This window comes from Kogia breviceps, chromosome 14 (assembly GCF_026419965.1).
Source record: "Kogia breviceps isolate mKogBre1 chromosome 14, mKogBre1 haplotype 1, whole genome shotgun sequence".
NCBI lineage: Eukaryota > Metazoa > Chordata > Mammalia > Artiodactyla > Physeteridae > Kogia > Kogia breviceps.
In genome coordinates this window covers 13,982,759-14,005,072 of record NC_081323.1, presented here as the reverse complement: position 1 = coordinate 14,005,072, position 22,314 = coordinate 13,982,759, and the positions used below count along the sequence as shown (strand labels likewise).

Sequence of the window (22,314 nt, the reverse complement as noted above, 5' to 3'; positions counted from 1 at the left end):
ATTTGAAAAAATATAACTAGCATACAAAGCCCATGGTTTTTTTTTTTTTTTTTTTTTTTGCCGTACGCGGGCCTCTCACTGTTGTGGCCTCTCCCGTTGCAGAGCACAGGCTCCGGACGCACAGGCTCAGCGGCCGTGGCTCACGGGCCCAGCCGCTCCACGGCATGTGGGATCTTCCCAGACCCGGGCACGAACCCGTGTCTCCTGCATTGGCAGGCGGATTCTCAACCACTGCGCCACCAGGGAAGCCCAAGCCCATAGTTTTGTGGAAAATGCTGTGTTCACTGGAGTAAATGATCCAAAGCTACTGGAGCAGATCTACGATCCCCTCTCTCAACACGCATCTTCCATCTTTGGGTCCTAGGTAGCATCTCTCATCTGCACCATCCTATTCACATCCCAACCAGCAGGAGTAGGAAGTAGGAAGGGCAGTACTCAGAAGCTGCACACACCATTCCCACTCATACCCCATTGGCTAATCTCAGTCACATGACCACATCTAATCACAAGGGAAGCTGAGACATTCAGTCTTTTCTCTGCACAAGCATGTGCCCAGGTAGGGGTTCTATTACTAAAAGAACAAAGGAAGAATTAATACTGAAATCTCTGCCCGCATATATACCAATTTAAAACTTCCTTTTAAAATACATGTGTGTAGGGCTTCCCTGGTGGCGCAGTGGTTGAGAATCTGCCTGCCAATGCAGGGGACACGGGGTCATGCCCTGGTCTGGGAAGATCCCACATGCCGCAGAGCAGCTGGGCCCGTGAGCCATGGCCGCTGAGCCTGCGTGTCCGGAGCCTGTGCTCCGCAACGGGAGAGGCCACGGCAGTGAGAGGCCCGCGTACCACAAAAAATAAAAATAAAAATAAAATACACGTGTGTAAAGAAAGATGTTTTAAAGCAGACGGATGTGGCAGCCATTTTGCAACCATGAGGGAAAGACCAAGGGAATCACAGAGATACCAGTAAACAACCCTGACTTCCTTGTGCCTCTGAAATGACCCTGGAACTGCCCTTCTCTGACTTTTTGACATTTGAGGAAAATAAACCCTTGTTCATTAAGTCACTGGCAGACAGGCATCCTTTTACCTGCAGCCAAAAGAATTCTCACTGATGCAGCTGACTTCATGGGGAAGAGAGTGGGCTCTGCAGCCAGACTGCCTGGGTGCAAAGTTGAGCTCTACCATTTGCTCGCTGTGTGACTTAGAGAAGTCAGTTCCCCTCTCTGAGCTCTCATTTAGTCACTTAAAAACATGGCAGCTACTTGTGTTTTGTTTTCTTTAGAACAAATTCTTTAGAATTTCTCATGGCACATTCTCACTATCTGTTGCACAAGGCCACTCTTTTTGTTTTATTAATTTGGTCCTTTTTATCCCCATTTCCCAACCCCATCCTTTCCAGAGCAACCACTGGGATGCGTTTAATGTGTAGCTTTTCCTTTATGTTCTTGCAAACGTTTTGTCTTTTGTGAGTATTTTTAATTTACATAATGATATTGTGTTCTATATCTCCTTCTGGCTTTTCCAATCACCACTAGGTTTTATGAGATTTATTTATATAACTGTATGTCCCTCTAATTCTTTGCTCCTAAAAGCAGCATAGTGCTCAGTGACATGCACTCACCACACTCAATCTCCTCCTTTACTGGCGATGGTGGCCATACCACAGCCCTAAACCTAACCCGAACCCGAACCCTAGCTGGCATCCCACAGGGAATGCTGCACTCAACATGGTCACACGTGTCTCCTCATGAACCTGTGTCAGAATGCCTTTAGCACTTGCATTCAGGGCCAAACTTCTGGGTTCCAGGGTATACGCACTCTTAATTTGATTAAATATTTGTAGAATGCCCTTAAGAAAGGCTGACTGTCCACACTGTCTAGCAGCGCACAGAGTTCCAGTGGCTCCCGTTCCTGCCAACACTGGGCACTATCCAGCTTTCTTATTTTTGCCAATCTCATTGAAATAAATCTCATCATTGTTTCAAGTTGCATAGTACCTGCTTCATGAGGCTGTTTTGAGAGGCCAAGGAGTTAATGTATGTAAAGTGTTTAACTCATTGCTTAGCACATAGTAAACGCTCAATAAATGCAAATATTTAGAAAAGGTACCATGGTTTGACTTAATGAATTCTCAGTTATTATTATTAAACTTGGCACACAGTAGGTGCTCAATAAGTGCATCCCCTTGGCCTTCCCCAACACCCTCTGGATGTCCCCACACCCACTCTTCCACCTTGGTGGAGTTCCTCCCAGTCCCTTCCCACAGACTCACCTGCTTTCTCTTCACTCTCCCAGCTGAGGTCTTTACGAACCTCCTGGCCAAAGAGACTCTTCAGGATGGCGCTGGCAATGGGCAGCATCATGGCAGTGGAGGCCGTGTTGCTCAGCCACATGGACAGAAAGGAGGTGGTCACCATCATCCCTAGGATGAGCCTGGGAACAGAGAGAGTTAGAGGCAGATCTAGAACTGGGGCCTCTGGTTTGTATCTCACTTGTTCACTCATGAAAAGTTAAGGCCCAGAGAGGACAAGCTAGTGGCCAAGTGGAAACCAAATCCATTCACCAAGCTTATTCTAGATCTAAGGAAACTGACTCAGTATATGTAAGTGAACTGACCTCAGGTACCCAAGGTAAAATGGTTCTAAAGACACACCAACCCTGAAATTTTCTCTCCTTTGCCCACATATCTTGGATAGCTCCCATTGCAGAATAAAGGTGTCTCGGTTTGGCACCAAGACTCTCCACTGTTTCACCCTAAGTGGTCTTCCCAGCCTCCTCTCTCCCCCTTCCCTTCCCACTTCTCCCAGGCACCCCTGCTCAGGCTCTGCTGAGTTTCTCACCAGCTCCCAAACACACTTTGATGTCCTGACTGCCTGCCTGCCTGCCATTGCTTGGTCTCTCCCACCAACAGGAATCTAAGTTTAGTGATTTGCTTTTCTTTACATAGAACTCTTAATCCACCTGGAATTTATCTAATCTAAGTAGAATTTTTTCCTAAAGAATACACAAATTATTCCAACTCCCACCACTTCTTGAATCCTTCCCTTTCCCATGGATTTAGATTTCTTCAAGATTATTTATTCTGTGTTTTAAAAATCTATTTCTGAACTAGTGTCATACTGTTTTCATTGTTGTAACTTGAAAACATGTTTGACAGCAGCCTCATCCATTCTTCAAGGCCAAATGTAACCTCCTCCAAGAAGTCACCCTATATCTCTCATGTGGGCTCATATTGCACCATGTGTCCCTTAGGTATTAAATTCTGTTCTGTGTTGGGATCAGTTCTATAGATGGAATCTCTCCCATAGGACTGACAGACAGTTCCTCCATGAGGAAACAGCTACAGAGCCTAGCAGAATGCCTGGCCCAGAGCAGACGCTAGAAAATCATGAGTTATTCAGAACCTCCTTCTCCCTCATCACCACCCCCATCCCCACCACAAAAAGAGCTCTCAAACCTACCCATTCAGTCCATCTCCATTGCCACCACCCTAGTCCAAGGTGCCGCTATCTCTCATCTGGATCCCCAGAACAGTCTCTTACCTAGGCTGCATCCAGCTTCTCACCTTCATCTGATCCCCACATGGCAGCCAAGAGGAATTTTTTTAAAAAGGCAAATCTGGTCATGTCACTCCCCAGCTTAGAATTCTTTAAAGCAGAGACTGATAACCAGGGGGACCATGGATATAATTCAAAATGGACATGATAGGGGAAAATACACCTCTATTTTACTAACATCTAATAGAAATTAAATATTTCCTTCAGTGATAAACATAGGCAAAAAAGTTCAGTATTATTAGAAGGGGAGGACTTCCCTGGTAGTGCAGTGGTTAAGAATCCACCTGCCAATGCAGGGGACACAGGTTCGAGCCCTGGTCCAGGAAGATCCCACATGTCGTGGAGCAACTAAGCCCGTGAGCCACAACTACTGAGCCTGTATTCTAGAGCCCGCGAGCCACAACTACTGAAGCCCACGCACCTAGAGCCTGTGCTCCACAACAAGAGAAGCCACCACAGTGAGAAGCCCGCACACCACAACGAAGAGTAGCCCCCGCTCGCCACAACTAAAGAAAGCCCGCGTGCAGCAACGAAGACCCATTGCAGTCAAAAATTAACTAATTAATTAATTAATTTTAAAAAGTTTTTCTCCATTAGAAGGGGAGTTGGTTACCAGTAAAGATCACAGACACTTCCATATCACATTATAACAGTTGAGATATACTGGAATATCATTGACACTCAGAACTGCCTCAAAACTACAGTTATGAGGCTGTTGCTAGATCTCATCATTTATTGTGTTAATAAAGAAGTTCATATAGTATTCTATCACAAATTTGTGTGGTTTTAAAAAATTGTTTGGATAAGTGCATTTTGCTGTAATTGTTGTGGTTGTTGTTTTAAATTCTGTATGTTGTGCTTTATGCATTTAAAAACTTTACTGGGAAGGAATCCTTAAGATTCAACAAATTGCAACAACAACAAAAAGATTAAAAGAACAACAATGACCTTATTTTAAAGGCCATTCAATCATCTTAAAATAAAAGTTGGAATCCTAGCTAGGGGGCCCGAGGCCCTTAGGAATGGACCCTACCTCCCTGCCTCTCCAAGGCCATCTCTCCATCCACTCCCCACCCACCATGTCACCTTGGCTGGTAAATAGAAAACCAGGATGATAACAGCCAGCATTTACTGTGCAGGTCCAAGCTACTGTATCATCATTTTAGAGGCAAAGAGAGGCTAAGTCACTTCCCAGAGCAGGAAGGGTGGGATTCAGCCCCAAGTAGTCTGAGTCAAACTGCTCATATGGCCCCTTCTAAAACTACTGGACAGGAATCCCTGGGGGTGAGGTCTGGGAATCAGCATTTCAACTGATTCCCCTGTGATTCTTACGTACTTTCAAGAACTGCCCAAGGGCCTAGCACTGTGTCTGGCACACAGAGCGGCTCACTAAATATTTGAGAAATGAATAAACAAGGGGATGGTGGGACATGATGAGTTTGTTGCCCTGGATGACCAGAGCAGGAAGAGTGGGTTTGGGCTCCAAGAGCTATGGTCCTTCTGCCTCGCCACCTCTGGGCTGGACCCATTACCTGGCCTTACCTGGCCGGCTGGACCCCAGTGAGCATCAGGACCTTGAGGGCAATTCTCCGGTGCAGGTTCCACTCCTCGATGGCGCTGGCCATGATCAGACCGCTGAGGAAGAGGAAGTTGGTGTCCAGGAAGTACTGGGCGCAGACCTTGTTGGAGGGCAGGATGCCCAGGAAGGGGAAGAGGATGATGGGAAGCAAGGCTGTCACCGAGAGGGGCAGGGCCTCTGTGCACCAGTACACCGCCATGAGCAGGATGACGAACAGGCAGCGACCTTCCTGCAGGGGGGAGATGCAGGCCCAGGAGGGTCAGCAGAGCTTGGGGTGGCAGAGAGAGGAGAGGTCCTGGAGCAGGGCCCACCAGGGCCCATTCCTCGGGGAGGCAATGGAGAGGGTATGTGCCCAAGGCTCAGACTTTGAGCCAGTGGTGTCACCTATCTGAGCCTCATTTTGCTCAACTACAAAATGGGGAAGCTATATCTGTCCATTTTATAGGATTGTTTGACGATAACATGAAATACCCCATTGTCTTAGAAGTAGACCCTGAGATGAGCATGAGAGGGAAAAGTAGTTTGCTCGACAGGAAATCTCAGAAAGTTCTGGAAGGGCAGTGAGGAAGTGAAACAGAGAAGGACGCCAAGACAGTGTATTAACAAGAAGGTTACTAGGGAGGGCAGCTGGGGCTCAGTCTTGACGGGGACCCTAGAAGACAGTGTAGGTCATGCCTCAGAGTAGTCCCCCAGGGAGGCAAGGAAGCTGGCTATTTATCTGCCAGCTCTTGGTCATCACTGGTTGAGGGCTGCTCATGGGAGCGTTAACTCTCCAGCACTTTGACCTGCCCTGTGCAGCAGCCAGATAACAAGCTCACGCAGAGCATCCAGGGCTCTGCAAGAAGCTATTGGCATGTGCAGAATGGTAACCGCCAACAGGGATGTGGAGAGAGCACCAGTAGCAAGTGCCGCATCCACACACGGCATTTAGCACAATGTCCAACACTTGGCACCCACTCTGTAAATAGTAATAATAATAACTGATATCTATTGGGCTAGTAGGTACCAGCTATTGTTTATTCCTCACAAAATCCCAGTGAAGTACGTATAATTATTATGACCATTTGGCGGATTGGGAAACTGAGATTCCAGGAGGTCAGGAGCAAGGCAATGGTTGTGAAAACAAGACAATCTGCCTCCAGAGCCAACTCCCTTAACCAAGTACCCCACAGCTGTTATCAGCTGAATGCTAGAATCTATGCATTCAGGATGACAATGCAATTTCAAAGATTCAAAACAAAACGGATCTGTGGTTGCCAAGGCTGGGGTTAAGATGTTTGTGTTTTGTTGGCGGCGGGGGGGGGGGGAGCTGCAAAGGAAACTACTGGGGTCACAGAAATGTTCTAGACCTCGATTGGGGTGGTGGTTACATGGGTTTGTACATTTGTCAAAACCTGTAAAACTATTTACCTGCTGATGAGACAAGAGCGCAGTAATGGTAACGTCTTCTAATAACATCAGTGTCCCACAGGATCCATAACAAATAGTGTCTTATTATTCCCATAGTCACTATTTAAATAAAACTGCCTACTGCCCTGACCTTGCTTTCTTATATTCTCTCAAGGCAATGATCTTGCATGTTCCAGTGAACACGGACTATTTCTTGGATTTGGTGCTGTCTGGTGCCATTTATTCTTACTTCTTACTCATCGTAGGTTTTGTTGACTTTATTCAGTGTCCACAGCACACTGAACTGAATTCCATCCTAACAAGCACCATCCTAATAGAACATATCCTCAGCTACACAGGACAGGCATCAAACTATGTGCAGACACTATGATTAGTTAATCCATCTAAAGGGGCAAGGTCCAATGGTCCAGGGAGACCAATGAGATGGCTTTGGCAATAATCCAAGCAACAGATACTGGCAGCTAGGGTCTGATGGGAGCAGTGTAGGTAATGAGAAGTCTTCAAATTCTGGATCTATTTCTAAGCTAGCTTTGCCAAGGATCTGTTATGATGTGTAAGGCAAAGAGAGAAGCCCAGGGTAATTCTAGTTGTTGACCTCAATGGAAGAATGCGGTTGTCCCTTACTGTGAGAGGGAAGACTATGAGACACACCTACATCCACTTCCAGATCTTGAAAACACACCCTGAGACTCTGCTTAACACGCCCAACATTGGAGAATTTCCATTTCCCAAGTGCCTTAGCTTTTGTACCAGTGTTTACATTCTCTCATGCAATTTACAGACATACAAAAAGTCTCTTGCGGAGGGAATTTTTGTAAAAGAAATCCTCTTTTCCCATTTGTCTATTTTTTCTTTTGTTGCCTGTGCCTCTGGTCTCATATCCAAGAAATCATTGCCAAATCCAATGTCCTGAAGCTTATGTCTTACGTTTTCTTCTTAGATTTTTATACTTTTAGGTATTATGTTTAGATCGTGAGCACATTGAGTTCATTTTTGTATGTGATGTTAGGTAAAGGTCTAACTTCATTCTTTTGCATATGAATATCTAGTTTTCCCAGCACAATCTGGTGAAAAGATTGTCCTTTCCCCATTGAATGGTCTTGGGACCCTCTCCAAAAATCATTTGACCATACACATGAGGGTTTATTTCTGGGCTTTCTATTCTGTTCCATCGGTTTATATCTGTCTTTTTGCCAGTACCACACTGTTCTGATTACTGCAGCTTTGTAGTAAGTTTGAAAATCAGGAAAACTTCTGAGTCCTCCAGCTTTGTTCATTTTCAAGATTGTTTTGGCTATTTGGGGTCCCTTGAGATTCCACATGAATTGTAGGATGGGTTTTCTATTTCCACAAAAAAAACCCATTGGGGTTTTGATAAGGATTGCACTGACTCTTTAGAACACTTTGGGTAGTATTGATATCTTAACAATATTAAGTTTTCCAACCCATGAACACAAGATATGCTTCCACTTACAGTCAGTTCCCTATTTCTGATGGTTCAACTTAACGATTTTTTAAACTTTGTGATGGTGCAAAAGTGATACGCATTCAGTAGAATTTTGAAGTTTGATCTTTTTCCAAGCTAGCAATATGCAGTCTGATCCTCTCTCCTGATGCTGGGCAGTGGCAGCGAGCCTCAGCTCCCAGCCAACCACACCACCACGAGGGTAAACAACCGATGTACTTACAAGCATTCTGTACCCAGGCAACCATTCCGCTCTTCACTTTCAGTACAGCATTCAATAAATTACATGAGATATTCAACACTTGATTATAAAATAGGCTTTGTGCTAGATGATTTTTGCCCAGCTGTAGGCTAATGTAAGTGAGTACATTTAAGGTAGGCTAGGCTAAACTATGATGTTGAGTAGGTTAGGTGTATCAAATGCATTTTTGACTTATGATATTTTCAATTTACAATGTGTTTATTGGGATGTAACCCCATTGCAAGTTGAGGAAGATCTGTATTTATGTCTTTCATTTCTTTCAGCCATGTTTTGTAGTTTTCATTGTACATGTCTTTCACCTCCTTGGTTAATTCCTAAGTATTTTATCCTCTTTGATACTATTGTAAATGAATTATTTTCTTAATTTCCTTTTTAGATTGTATAGAAATGCAACTGATTTTTGTGTGTTGACTTTGTATCCTGCTACTTTGCTGAATTTATTTATTAGTTCTCACAGTTTTGAGTTCTTAGAGTCAGGGAAGAATAATTGTAAAACAAATCAACATCACTTGAAACAAATATTTTAAGAGGTCAGATTATTGAGCACACACTTTACAGATCGAAAGCAAAAGCAATAATATGGAATCAAATACCACGACTAAAACTTGCCTAAGTTTTGATTTCCTAACATCTTTTTGGTTCCTATACCAGGCAGATTCCTACATATCAGGGATGAGAGATCTTAGATAATCACAGATTTATAAGTATTTATAACTTCCAGCTCTTTGTCCAAGCAAAATTGTATATTGAATCACAACATAAAACAGACAAACCCTGAGAGTAAAATTTAGTTAAAAGGAGTTTTACTGGGACAAGTGGGATGAGGAGCTCACTACTGGGCCCCCTGTTCGCTCTGTCCCTCCCAGCCACCCTGGCAAACCTAATACCTCCCTGATCCAGGAATTCAATGGAGGACAGTCAGACCATTGCCAAGCCCCCTGCTTTACGAATATGAACACTGAGACCAGAGAGGCAACAGATAGGTGTCAGGCATGTTTCTAGAACCCCAAACTGGGGTTTCCCAGGCAGCTGAGATTCTGCACTGCATCTGTTATAGAAAAGGACCTCTTTGTCTCAATGGGTGCTTGGAGCCAAAAGGCATCGTTCCAGGGTTCCACAGAGGCAAACAAAGGGGCAGACCCAACCCAGGTACTCCTAGTACAGCAAAGAAAGATGCAGGAAAGTGGCAGCACAATAAACAGCACCCCATTTACAGAAGCTTCTGGAATGCCCACATTCTGCCAGTGGAGTTTCAGGGACCACCCAGGAAGCCAATGAATCCAAAGGTTCAGACCACAGAAAAGCAAATTTGGCCAACAAGGTCTTCTTAGGGCTTGGAACCTGTGAGTCCACAAATGGACCCGAATATCAGCTAGAGACAGTTTTCATAGCTCAGAGAGGTCAAGTGACTACTCTGAAGACACACAGCTTCCTAGAGATGGAGCCAGGTTTTAAGTAGAAGGCCATGTCCTGGCTCCTTGTGTGGCAGAAGCTTGATACCACTTGTCTCCATCCCCTTCTCCTGCTTCACTTTTCTTCACATAACCAATTGCTGCCACCTGTATTAGTCAGTGTTCGCCAGAGAATGGATAGGATATATCTAGATACATATAAGAGGAGATTTGTGATAGGATTTGGCTCCCACAGTTATGGAGGCCAGGAAGTCTCACGATTTTCCATCTGCGAGCAGGAGAACCAGGAGAGCTGGTGGTGTAATTCAGTCCAAGGTCAAAGCCCTGAGAAGCAGGGGGACTGACAGTGTAGGTTCCAATCTGAGTCCAAAAGCCCGAGAACCGGAAGCACCAATGTCTGAGGGCAGGAGAAATGGATGGCTCAGATCGAGCAGAAGGGAATTTGCCCTCCCTCCACCCTTTTGTTCTATTCAGGCCCTCAGCTGACTGGATGATGCCCAACACATTGGTGAGTGCAGATCTCAAGTCTACTGATTTAAATGCAATCTCTTCCAGAGACATCCTCACAGATACACTACGAAATAATGTTTCACCAACTAACTAGGCATCTCTTAGCCTAGTCAAGGTGACATAAAATTAACCTGAAAGCAGATTTTGTACTTTACTGGTTTTCTCTTCCACTAGAATGTAAGCTCTAGGAGGGCAGGGATTGTGTCCCTGAAGCCAAGAACAGTGCCTGACACATAGTAGGAACCCAAAATATTTATTGAATAACTAATACGTGCTTCTGCAACTCAGACAGTGCTTACAACATGTTCACTATCATCCATTCAGCAAACGTTATTCCTGACCATGTGCTAAGCACCAGACTGGGAGTTGAGACTACGAAAATGACTGAGACATAGTCACGGCACTTTTACCAGGAAACCTGACAGTGCCAATCATAGGACCATTCTCAATGGCTAGTTCTTCTCAAACTCAAATGACCTTATCAGACTCTAACCACAAAATATCCTTCAAGCGGTGTGCCGGTAAATGTTTAACAACTGGCTCTCTGAAAAAACTGTGGGTGTATATGTTTGTGTGTGTGTGTAAAAGTTCTTGATTATTATTCAATTCAGCTAAGAAGTCACTCATGTTATTGACCAGTGAGTTTAGTTCCACTATGAATGTCGGTTATGTTTTCATTTACATTAATTATTAAGACAAAACAGACACAATGAAGGAATATGTCAGAACGTCACTTGCTTACCAGTGGTGTGTCTTCTTTACTGAATCAAATGATGGCTTTCAAATACCAGAAGAATAGTTCCTCATTTTTTGTGCTAGTCACAATATAACAGCTATAGACAACACATTTTAAGTGTGATCTGTATTACTAACTTTTCCCATTACCTTCTTAAATCTAGACAAGCAACCAAACAATGAGCTAAGCCCTGATTTGTAGTGTTTACTGATTTCTATGGTGTAAATATGCCCACATGGCTGATTTCAAGCCACCAAGTTACATCACTGAGCACAGTGTTGGAAAGAGATGGACTGTATCACAACACTCCACAGTATTTCCTCCGCACATATAGATGTAAATAACCTCAAGACCATAGATAATAGTAAAACAATTAGGAAGTGATGAGTTTTGACTATCTATTGCCTTTGTTTTGACATAATTTTTTAACCCCAATTAATAAAATTTCATTTAAAATCGTATCTATGTTTAACAACTAGCTAGCAAAATTCATGAAAATGTAACCATTAGGTCTCGTGAGCCAGTACATGGGCTCCAGTCACTCTGTGGGCCTCCAGGCAGAAGAACATCCATGGAAAGCCCCCAAGGAATCTGGGTCACATTCTGGTGCAGACTTGACATTCTTCAACCCATGTGTGGTATCATGCTCCATAATGCATCTATTGTTTAAAAATATACAATTATTTGCTGTCATAGTTGGAAACTTGTTGCTGGCGTTGGATGACACAACTATCCTGTTTTATGCACCACCTGACAGACCAATAGGTATTCCAGTTTGAAGAATATATGTCTGTCTTAATCAGCTCAGGTTGCTACAAGCAAATAGCACAGACGGGGTGGCTTAAACAGCAGACATTTATTTCTCACAGTTCTGGAGACTGGAGGATCTAAGATCCAGGTGCCAGCAGATTTGGGTTGTGCGGAGAGCTCTCTTCCTGGCTTACAGACGGCTGTCTTTTCCTTCTGTCCCCACATGGTTCTTCCTTGGTGCCAGGCATGCAGAGATAAGCTCTCTTCTTCTAAGGGCTATAATTCCATCATGGGCACCCACCCACCCACCCTCATGAACTAATCTAATCTTACAGATTTGAAAGGATACTAAATGGACAGTATGAACTAATTTATACCAATAAATTTGATAACTCAGAGGAAACAAAAACTTCTTGAAAAACATAACTTATTCAACTATGAGAAAAAGAAAAGCTGAATATTCCATTGTCTCTTAAAGAGAATCAATCATTTAAAAACTCCCCTCAAGGGCTTCCCTGGTGGCGCAGTGGTTGAGAGTCTGCGTGCTGATGCAGGGGACGCGGGTTCATGCCCCGGTCCAGGAAGATCCCACATGCCGCGGAGTGGCTGGGCCCGTGAGCCATGGCGTGTCCGGAGCCTGTGCTCCGCAACGGGAGAGGCCACAGCAGTGAGAGGCCCGCATACCGCAAACAAACAAACAAACAAACTCCCCTCAATAAACAACAACACAAAAAAACCCCTCTAAGCCCTGCTGACCTCAATGGTAATTCTACTAAACATTTAAGGACTAAGTAATACCCATCTTACACAAACCCTTCCAGAGAATAGAGAAAAGAGGAGCCTTTCCCAATTCATTTTGTGAGGCCACAGTAACCCTGCTACCTGAGTTATCCTTACAAGGGCATGAAAAGAAAACAAAAGAAAAGAAAAAAGAAAAGAAAAGAAAAGAAAAGAAAAGAAAAGAAGAGAAAAGAAAAGAGAATATTATAGTGGTCGAGGTCAGTGGCATGGAAAGCCACCTGGAAAATCTGAACCCTAAGAAGTTCTGTTCAGAGCTGCCTTTTCTATCCTGTCCCACATCACTATGCAGGAGAATAATTATGATAATAATGACAACCCAAACCACCAACATGTTTTGAGTATTTATTAAGTTCCAGGTATTTTACATATATTAATTCATTTAATGAGAGGTCCTATTATTTTTCAGAGGGGATTATAAATGACATCAATTTAGTCATGCATGTAAAGCTGTGACCCAGGTAATTCGGTCCCAGGGTAGTGTTAATGTTCATGAACTGCATATCTAAACAGAAATTCTAATCTTTAAACTCTCTTCCCCTAAACATTTAAAGGGCTCCGAGTATAATGAGAGTTAATGAACAAGTACTTAAAACTGGCCAGGTACTTTTCCTAATAATTTACATGTATTAACTCATCCCGTTCCATAGCCACGCTTGGAGGCAGGTATTATTATTTCCATTTTAGCGATGGGACAACTGAGGCAAAGAGAGTAAGTCAGGTAACCTGCCCGAGGTTGCTGAGGCAGAGCCAGGATTTGAACCCAAGGCGGTCTGACTCCAGAGTTTGCACTCTGTACCACTCCGCATCTCTGCATGATCCATGGGTGCCCTTGCCACATTCCTGCAGCCTCTAACTCTCTAGCATCCCTGGAATCTCTCACATTCCTAGACCAAAAGAACCCCTCTCAAGCCTGGCCTTGCCATCTATGTCCCTCCATCACTTCTCGTCTGTGCCCCACTGCCTCCAAAGGGCATGCTTTTAATAATCGCCATGTCCCCTCACAATTCTCCCATCCAGAAGCCTCATCCTTCTTTCCATTTTGGCTCTTTTTCTCTAGAGAATAATCTAAGTGGAAGCTATAGTCCTCCCTCTCTTCATAGGATAGCAACCACCACCACCACAGTAAGACTACTAAGACCCAACATCTACTGAGAATGTACTATGTGCCAGACACCATTCCAGCTACTGTCCCTGCGTTATCTCAGTTTAGTTGTGATTGTCACAACAGCCTTATGAAGTAAGTCCCGTGATTATCTCCATTTAACAGATAAGGAAACTAATGCACAGAGTGATTAAGTAACCTGGCCAAGGTCACAAGGGCAGCCTACTGGATAAAACAGGCAGGTTCCCGGGCCTCCGCTTAGCATTATGTCAGTACAGAAGTGGGAGGTGGGGAGAAGCTAAGCAGGCTACTTCCAAATGTCCAATCAGCATCCAGATGAATAGCAATGAATGAATTTTTTAGCGTAAGTATAACCCATGTAACATTTGGAACATACTTATACTAAAAAAAATTATTCACTGTTCATCTGAAACTCAAAGTGAACTGGGCACTCTGTATTTTATCTGGCAACCCTAGCTGGACAAATACTCCAAAAATGTGAGGAGGAAAATCCCGAGTGTTTCTTGAGGACCAGAGGTGGGTCACCAGGGCCACTTTAAATCCTGCCTAAGAAGTCTGCTTCTATCTAGGTCCCCCCCAGCCCTCAAAAGTTCACACACAGCAAACCAATGGAAAACCAGGCACTGGAGGGGCGCAGCCTGTCAGAGAAAATGTATCCCACAAGGAAAGTGTTCCTGGAGTGGGGACCCTCTGTTCCCCCACCTCCTGCGATGCTCGCAAGACAATGTGTCAGAGGACGTACCAGGCCCCCAGTGGGGGAAGCCAGCCGAACAGAGGAGCCAGCAGGCACTCACCCCCAGGCTCCTCTTGCCCTCCTGGCTTCTCTCACACTGGATGTCAGAGACCTCTCTCTAGAACATGAGGAAGAGGAAAAACTTAAGGGGGAGTCCGGGAGAGAAGGATCTCCCTCTCAGTGGCCCCCAGCCCATGGAGCACCCAGGTAGGGGAGGGAAAAAGACTTCTTCGAACCAAGTTCCACATTTTGATCCTTGCCTGGAACTGAACATTGACTTTCTGAATAGAGATCGTGTTTGTATATTCAAGTAATTGGAGGATTTTAATTACTTCTCAAGAGTGATGGGGAAAAAGTCATGGTCTGCAGGAGTTTTAGTCCAGGTTATAGGGGAAGAACGTCCCCTACTGAATACATTTTAGAGCAATAGCTGGAAAGAAAAATAAACATGACTTTTTAAAAAAAATTAGCTTTATGAGCTATAGTTTACGTACAATAAAATGTGTCCATTGTAAGTGTACAGTTTGCATTTCAACAAATGTACGTACCCATACAACCACCATCCCAGTCAAGACATAGAACATTTCCAATAAAGAAATATACATACAAAGGAATATTACTCAGCCATAAAAAAGAATGAAATAATGTCATATGCAGCAACATGAATGGATATAGAGATTATCATACTATGTGAAGTAAGTCAGATAGAGAAAGACAAATATATGATATCACTTATATGTGGAACCTAAAAAAATGATACAAATGAATTTATTTACAAAACAGAAACAGACTCACAGACATAGAAAACAAACTTATCAAAGGGGAAAGGTTGGGGGGATAAATTAGGAGTTTGGGATTAGCAGATACAAACTACCACTTATAAAATAGAGGACCTACTGCATAGCCCAGGGAACTATATTCAATATCTTATAATAAACTATAATGGAAAAGAACCTGAGAAAGAATATATATATGTATATACGTATAACTGAATCACTTTGCTGTACACCAGAAACTAACAGAACATTGTAAATCAACTATAGTTTAAAAAAAAAGGTATAGAATATTTCCATCCCCCAGAAAGTTCCCCTTAGCCCCTTTCAGGTCAATCCTCACGCCCCCTCCAAAACACTGCTGTGATTTCCATTGCTATAGATTGGTTTCTCCTGTTCTTGGACTTTACTTAAATGAAATGATGTACTTTTGTACTTTCTGCTCAGTATAATGCCTGTGGATTCATCCATGAAGTTGCATGTATCAGCAGTTAATTCTTTTTTACTTCTGCATATTATTCCATCCGGTAAATATACCACTCTTTCTTTGATCTTCTTGCTGGTGGCAAGTGGAGTGTTTCCATTTTGGCATTATTATGAATAAAGCTGCTGTAAATATTCAAGGACTTCTGCTTCGGGGGTGACATCCTGCCAGTTGTTTAGTGCAATGTATTAACTCTGCACATTATAGAATATGGAGGGAGAAGTGTTGGTAAATTCTGGCTGCAAGTGTTGCCTTTCAAAGGCCTTGAGTCCCAGGCATGCATTCTCCCTCTCCCTCTTTCCCCTCTTTTCTCTCTCACTCTGTTTCTCTCACTCCCTCCTATTCTCTCCTCACTCTCTGGGTGCTCTTGCCCGGATGTCAACATCAATCCTTTGTGGAGGAATGATTCCAGATGCAGCATGCGTCAGCCAGGGAGGCGACGTGAGGGAAATGGCAAGAGTTGGGAAGTCGATCCTTGGCCCACACGCGGCTTGGGCAGTGAGGGGGTCGAGAGTGTTTCATTACCTTGCTGGTTAGGGATTGCAGCAGGGCCGAGGTGACACCAAATAGCTTCCCTGCCCCAGCTGAGCTTTCTGTGGGCAAACTGGATTCAGAATTGGCATCTGGATGCCAGACATCTGGTGAGGAATTAATAAGTACTACTGCCCCTCACCCCCACCCCTCCACCCTGGTGGGCCGCGAGGACAATAACTGGCTTCCGGAGAGCAAAAGTCTCCCAGGAGGCATGGAGGCAGGGACCAGAGAGCTGGCCTGTGGACACTAAGCGGTGGGCTCTCAGAGATCCAGCGGGCCAAGCCCATTCCCACCTCCAGGTCTTTGCACCTGCTGTCTCCTCTGCCTGGCCCGCCTGGCCCTCACTCCTTGATCTCTGGCCCCTTGATCTCTGCCCAGCTCACTCCTTGTTGTTCGGCCTCATCTCAAAGGTCACCTCTTCACAGACCACGCTATTGTCTGTTGTCTGATCTCCACCATCCAGCCTTGTGCTCGTCAAGCACTTACCAATAGCCGAAGTATTTCTTGTTTGTTCACTTATCATTAGCTCTCTTCCCACCAGACTGTAAGCTCCATACAAACAGGGCCCTTGTCTGTGTTTGTTCACCTCTATCTTCAGGGCCTTGATGGACATTTGTTAAATGAATGATTAAGTACTCTAAATCAGGCATCACAAACTCAAATGCAAGGGACAATTTAATGAATGAAGTAGGCTGGCATTAAGAAATATCACCTTGTTTTCTCAAGTCTGATTTGCAATTCTGACAGTGTTTTGGGTACAGAAAACCATCCTTTCAGCAGGGAAAAAAATGCCCAAGTTTGATGATAAATTACAGCTGGCATTGGGCTTTATTTAGTGTCATGGCTGCGATAGGGAGGAGTGGGGACTGTGGTGAAGTGGGGAATATATAGGCCCCTTGGAAACAGCAACTGCTGCTAAGCTCCTGACGGTTGCCATGGGGAAACGTGGGGCCCAAGATGACAGATCTCCTGTTTTTTCAAGAGAAGCTTGAAATTGTGCTTTTATGTGAAATCTTACCATTTTAAATGATTTGCTCATTAAAAGGAAAGTGTGGTCCAAAAAACACATCTGCAAAATGCATCAGACCCACGGTCACCACTTTATGCCCTCTCGTCTAAATGGTTTTAATTAGTGGAAAATCCCAGAAAAGTGCTCACACATACACAACTTGGAATCTAATGTCAAGTTGTTCACAGATTACTAGGAATCAGGATGCTCTGTGAAAAATCCCTGCTCCGCCTTAAAATACCCATTTTACAGGTACAGAAACTGAGGTCACAGGAGGCGTGATCTCTTCAGGACCATATACAGCACAAGAGAAGATCTCACGGCCCCCGGTCCAAATAGTGGATCAGGGAGTGGGGTCCAGTGAATCCATGATTTTACTCCAGTGCACAGCACGTCTGACCCACCTCTACCTCTGGGCCCCCTGTTTGGTGAACTCAGAGCAGCCACATGGACACAGGGAGAGTCAGTCTGCGTGTCGGCAGAATGGAATCTTCCTTTGATCCCTCAAGGGCAGATTAGGGTAGAAGGAGGGTAGAAGGCTAGAGTCACATGATCCCGAGACCCTGTTCCTTTGAATTTTAACTTCTGGAGTCCAGAGGTGGGGGAAAGTGTCTGATCTTGCAGGCTCACTTTCTGGGTCATCTCAAGAGTCAGCAGTCTGCCACTTTGCCACTTTGTTCTGTCCAGAGGCTCAGCTTCAGGAAGGGGAATGTTGCTGAGGTGGCCCAGGGTAGACGGAGTCGTGGCTCCAGGTGAAACATCTCTCACAGCCCCAGCCTGTCCCCTCTGCCAGCAGAAGCTGGAGTGACTCAGCTAAAACCTCCAGGGGTGGACAAGCCCGAAGGAGACTGCAGCCTGAGAAGACAGGAGCCAGAAGCCAGAAGGCTGGGCCTAACTACGAAGGCTGATTGATCCCAGAGGCCAGAATTTGGAAGAACTTGATGTGGATGTGCTTGGGAGATGGCTGAAATGGAAAGTGATACGCTTTCTTTTTCAGAAGGGAAAAGAATGCCAAGGAAATCTCTAGAGCTGGGCTGTCCGAATATAGTAGCTTCGGGCCACCTGTGGCTACGTAAGTTTGAATTCATTAAAGTGAAATGAAATTTAGAATTCCAGTTTCTTGGTCACACGAGTCACATTTCAAGTGTTCCATAGGTATGTGAGACTAGTGTCTACCCTTCTCGATGGAGCAGATCTAGAACATCCCCATCACCACAGAAAGTTCTGTTGGACAGAGCTACTCTAGAGAATTCGGGACTGAGGGCCAGGAAGTCTGGGTGTAGTGGTTTGGCCACTGAATTCTTGTGTCAAGTCACTGAGTTCATTCATCTGCAAACTGGAAATAATAATTTTGCGATGTCTACGTCACAGAGGATCCCATTAGAATGAATGCACGTGAAAGCATTTTGAAATACGTACTTGACAGGCAGACTATTTTAGGAGTGAGATTATGAATACATGTGTTCATTATATGCTCTGCTTTTCCAAATTTCAACAATAAACATGGATTTTTTTTAAAGTAGACGTTCCCTGAATACACAGTTAATATATCTGCAAAATTCTGGGGTTATGCTTTCTTTTTCTGAGAATTAGGAGATATTTCACTGTGCAGAAATTTGAGGCCAGCCTGATTTCTTCCCTCTTACAGCTCATCAAATTTTTTGCCTGGAGAGCCATAAGACTTTTTTGGTTGAATCCTCAAGTTCTTTCATGTTACCATGATATAGCTCAGTGTTGATGAGTCTCTGTAAGTTTTTTTCTAGGAGACAGAAAATTTGCATGTGTTTTAAGTTAGTTTGGTTTCAGAGACGTTTTCTACTATTAAAGATTCCAATATTGTTTTCTGTTTTACTTGTTTGACTTCTTTTTCTTTCTTCTTCAGCAATACCAATTATGCAGAAGTTGGATTTCCTTTGTCCCCCCTATTGATCATTTTTCTTTCATCCTTTCTTACTCTTTCTTTCCCACTTCATTTTGTTCAATCTTCTTTAGCCTGTGTAACATGTCCTTGATTATGTTTTTAATATTTTCCATTTTGCTGTTTCTAAAAGAGCTTTTATAATAGAGTGGCTTCACTTTTCTCCTCCCTCCACTTCCAGAAGACTGCTTTTTTCATCTCCGTCTACTTTTTATTATCTCTTCTTTGACACTTTTATTTCTCATCTTGAGATTTATTTTAGGAAGGCCATCATTTTTTAATTTTTTTGTGTATTTCACAGAAAAATGTCTGTTCAGTAGTTTCTCTTCATTACACAACTCTTCCAGTATTCTTTGTCTACTTTTCATTTGACGTTCCCTTTCTTCTTATTTCTCACACAGTCTTTTTGTAGGTCCCATGCTGGCTACTTATCACAGTTCTTTGTTAAAAGAAAGTGTGGGGAGAGGGGCTAGGAGGAAGCCGGGGCAGCAGGTGTCTATGCAGTAGCCCTGTGGATTATCTCAGAACCCTTTCTCACCACCACTGCCCTGAAATATATCTCTACTCTAAGCAATAGACTTAGTGTGGAGATTAAGTGTAAAGACCCAAGAATGTCACAGTTCTTCAGTATCTCCTTGAGTAAGTCTCTTCGACTTACTGAGAGAGAAAATTAGAACCCTTACAACCATATGGTTGATCGTTACCCATCCTTCTCTCACCTGCCACTTTAACATCCTGCTTCTTACCAATGGTCTTCGAGCCTCTTCATCCAGTTCATCTGAACTCTGAACTGTCACATACATTTCAGCAACTCTCCCTTCCCGTGTGCATGCTTCAGGCTTTGCTGGGATTAGGAAGGGCTCAGAGAGTTGAAAAATACTTCTGGAGAATTCTGCCTCCTGCCCAGGGGCTGCAGAAGCTCTTGGTTACATCCTGCAATTTGGTCCAAATCCTACCACCACTGTCAGCTCTTCTTCACAAACCAAGGGTGGGACTGTGGTCTGCCCTTCTTTCAGCAGAGACGGCATTTTCTTCTCCATTTGTTGCTTTTTGTTGCTGCTTTCAGACTGCTTCAGAAAGGTGAATGGAATAGAAAAGTCTGGACTCCACCAACTTAAACCAGAAGTGCCTTCCACCTAATAATTCTGTCATCAGAAAGTACTATATTTCCTTTTGCTTATCTGTATTTTCTAATCTTCCTTCAATAAACATGCACTCTAGAAATAGTATGGGCTTTGGAATCAGACAAGCCTGAGCTATAAACTCAATCCTTCCACACTCTAGCTGTGTGACCTAGTTTTTTAACTGCCCTCACCCTCAGTTTCCCTGTGTGCTGTAGGTACATAATAATAGTACCTACCTCGGAGAGTGATTTATTTCATATAAAATAACCACTGACCCGGTGATGGACACGTGGGAATGCTCAACAAATGTCAGCTATTGTTACGTTGTAATAATTATTAAAAATCATATATTAATGTTACTTTATTCTTAATAATACAAGTTTAATTTCTTAAATGCTGAGTTTTAAATACATTGTTCTTAAATCTTTAAATAAATCCTAAAATATCAGAGCCAGAATGAACCTGAGATTACTTAATCTAGTGGTTCTCAATAGGGGATGATTTTGAACTCCAGGGGACAAAGGGACATTTTTGGGTGATTGGAGGGGATGATGCTGGTGGCATCTAGTGGGTAGAGGCAAGGGATGCTACTAAAAAACATCCTATAGTGCCCCACAACAGAAAATTATTTGTTCCCAATAGGATCAATGTCACCAGTGCTGAGGCTGAGAAACCCTGGTCTAATTTAACCCCTAATACAATGACTGCCCAGAGAAGGAAACTGGCTTGCCTGAGGTCACACAGCAAGTCAGAAGTAAGGACTTGTTTTATGTTGTTTCATGGAAAGACCATTGTGCCCTGAGGTTTATCAGATAGCAGGAGTTGGGAGCTGGGCTGTGACCAGGGTGAGGCAGGTGCAGCATGACCCTGACAGTGGGTCCCTCCTTAAACTTTGTTTCCAGGGTGCCTCGCCTGGCTCTCCCTAGTCCTGACCCTGGTTGGGAGCAAGAATTGGGCCAGGGGTCCCCTTAGTGCCTGACCGGCCTGATTCATGCCAACTGAACCCAGACATTTCTTACAGGAAGCTTTATAATCCCCCCACCAAAGAAATCCCAGCTTCTCAGGCTCAGCCAATCCATAACCACGGGGATTAAAGTCTGCAGGCAAAACACGCAGAGGTGACAGGGGAGAAAGAAGAAAGTGCCATGTCAGGCGGTTAATTTTTGAGCTGGGGAATGATTTCTAGGCACACACACGGCAACTTTCCCCCCATTGCCCCCAAGTCTGCCCCCCTCACTCAGGAAAAGAAAGAGAAATGGTGTGTTCTCCGAGCCCAGGGCAGGAGCTGTCTGGAAACTGCATCCACCACCACCTTCCCTCCTGTGCCCCATCTCCCTGCTGGGCTGAGTTTTTGTCAAGGCACTGGGCTGTGACCAGGCTCTCAGCAGGCACTGGAGGCTCCATGCCAGGCCCTTCAGGGAGCAGGACCAGGGCCAGCTGCCCACAGTGGTGCCCTCCTGCTGTCCACTAGAGGCCCATGCCCCCGGGGTGTCCAGGGCCAGGGCTGTGGGAAGCCTTGAACATTGAACTCTAGAAAGGCCAAAGCCACGCCTTAAACCTTTCAGTATCCCCTCATCACCCCCAGCCCAAGGCTGGGCCTACACAGTGGTCAAAACCCCTGGGGCCACTCAGGGCTTGAAACACGGTGGCTCAGGCATCCATGACTGGTGTGAGTGGCCTTGGGCAGGCTCGGAGCTCACTTTGCTCACAGATAACCCAGGAACGATGGCATCTCAGAGTCACAGTGGTACAGCACCTGGAAAATGACCAGTTCCCGAGAAGCTGGAGCTGTTGGGGTCAGCAGAAAGAGCAGTGGACAGGGAGCTAGGAGACGGGGGCTGAAATCAGGACCTGATGCCAAGAAGCAGAGGAGCCTGAGTCACGAGCCTGGCTTTCGGTGCCAGGGTGCCTGGGCTCGAATCCTGTCTCTACCGCTTCCTAGAAAAGTGACTTAACTCCGTGCCTCAGTTTTCTCATCTGTAAAATGGGGACGATGATAATGATGATAAGAATTTCAACCTCATAGAGTTATTGCTATGGGGATTAAATAAAGTGAATGTAGGTTGAGTGCTGGGAGCAGACTGCTGGTAGAGTAAGGAATATATATAAAATGTTACCTCCTACTGATGGA

General features: G+C 44.4%; 1 protein-coding gene across 2 annotated transcripts in view; it reads right to left on the bottom strand.

Annotated features, from left to right (window-relative positions):
• SLC13A3 (solute carrier family 13 member 3) overlaps nucleotides 1–22,314 on the bottom strand; it is a 92,146-nt gene that overhangs the window by 39,672 nt on the left and 30,160 nt on the right. For both annotated transcript variants that reach the window (XM_059037798.2, XM_067012215.1), the window contains 2 exons: nucleotides 5,103–5,368; nucleotides 2,276–2,436 (listed from right to left, as the gene is read on the bottom strand). In XM_059037798.2, coding sequence (XP_058893781.1) covers nucleotides 2,276–2,436; nucleotides 5,103–5,338 — 397 coding nt within the window. In that variant the 5' untranslated portion in view covers nucleotides 5,339–5,368. The remainder of the gene's footprint in view (nucleotides 1–2,275; nucleotides 2,437–5,102; nucleotides 5,369–22,314) is intronic.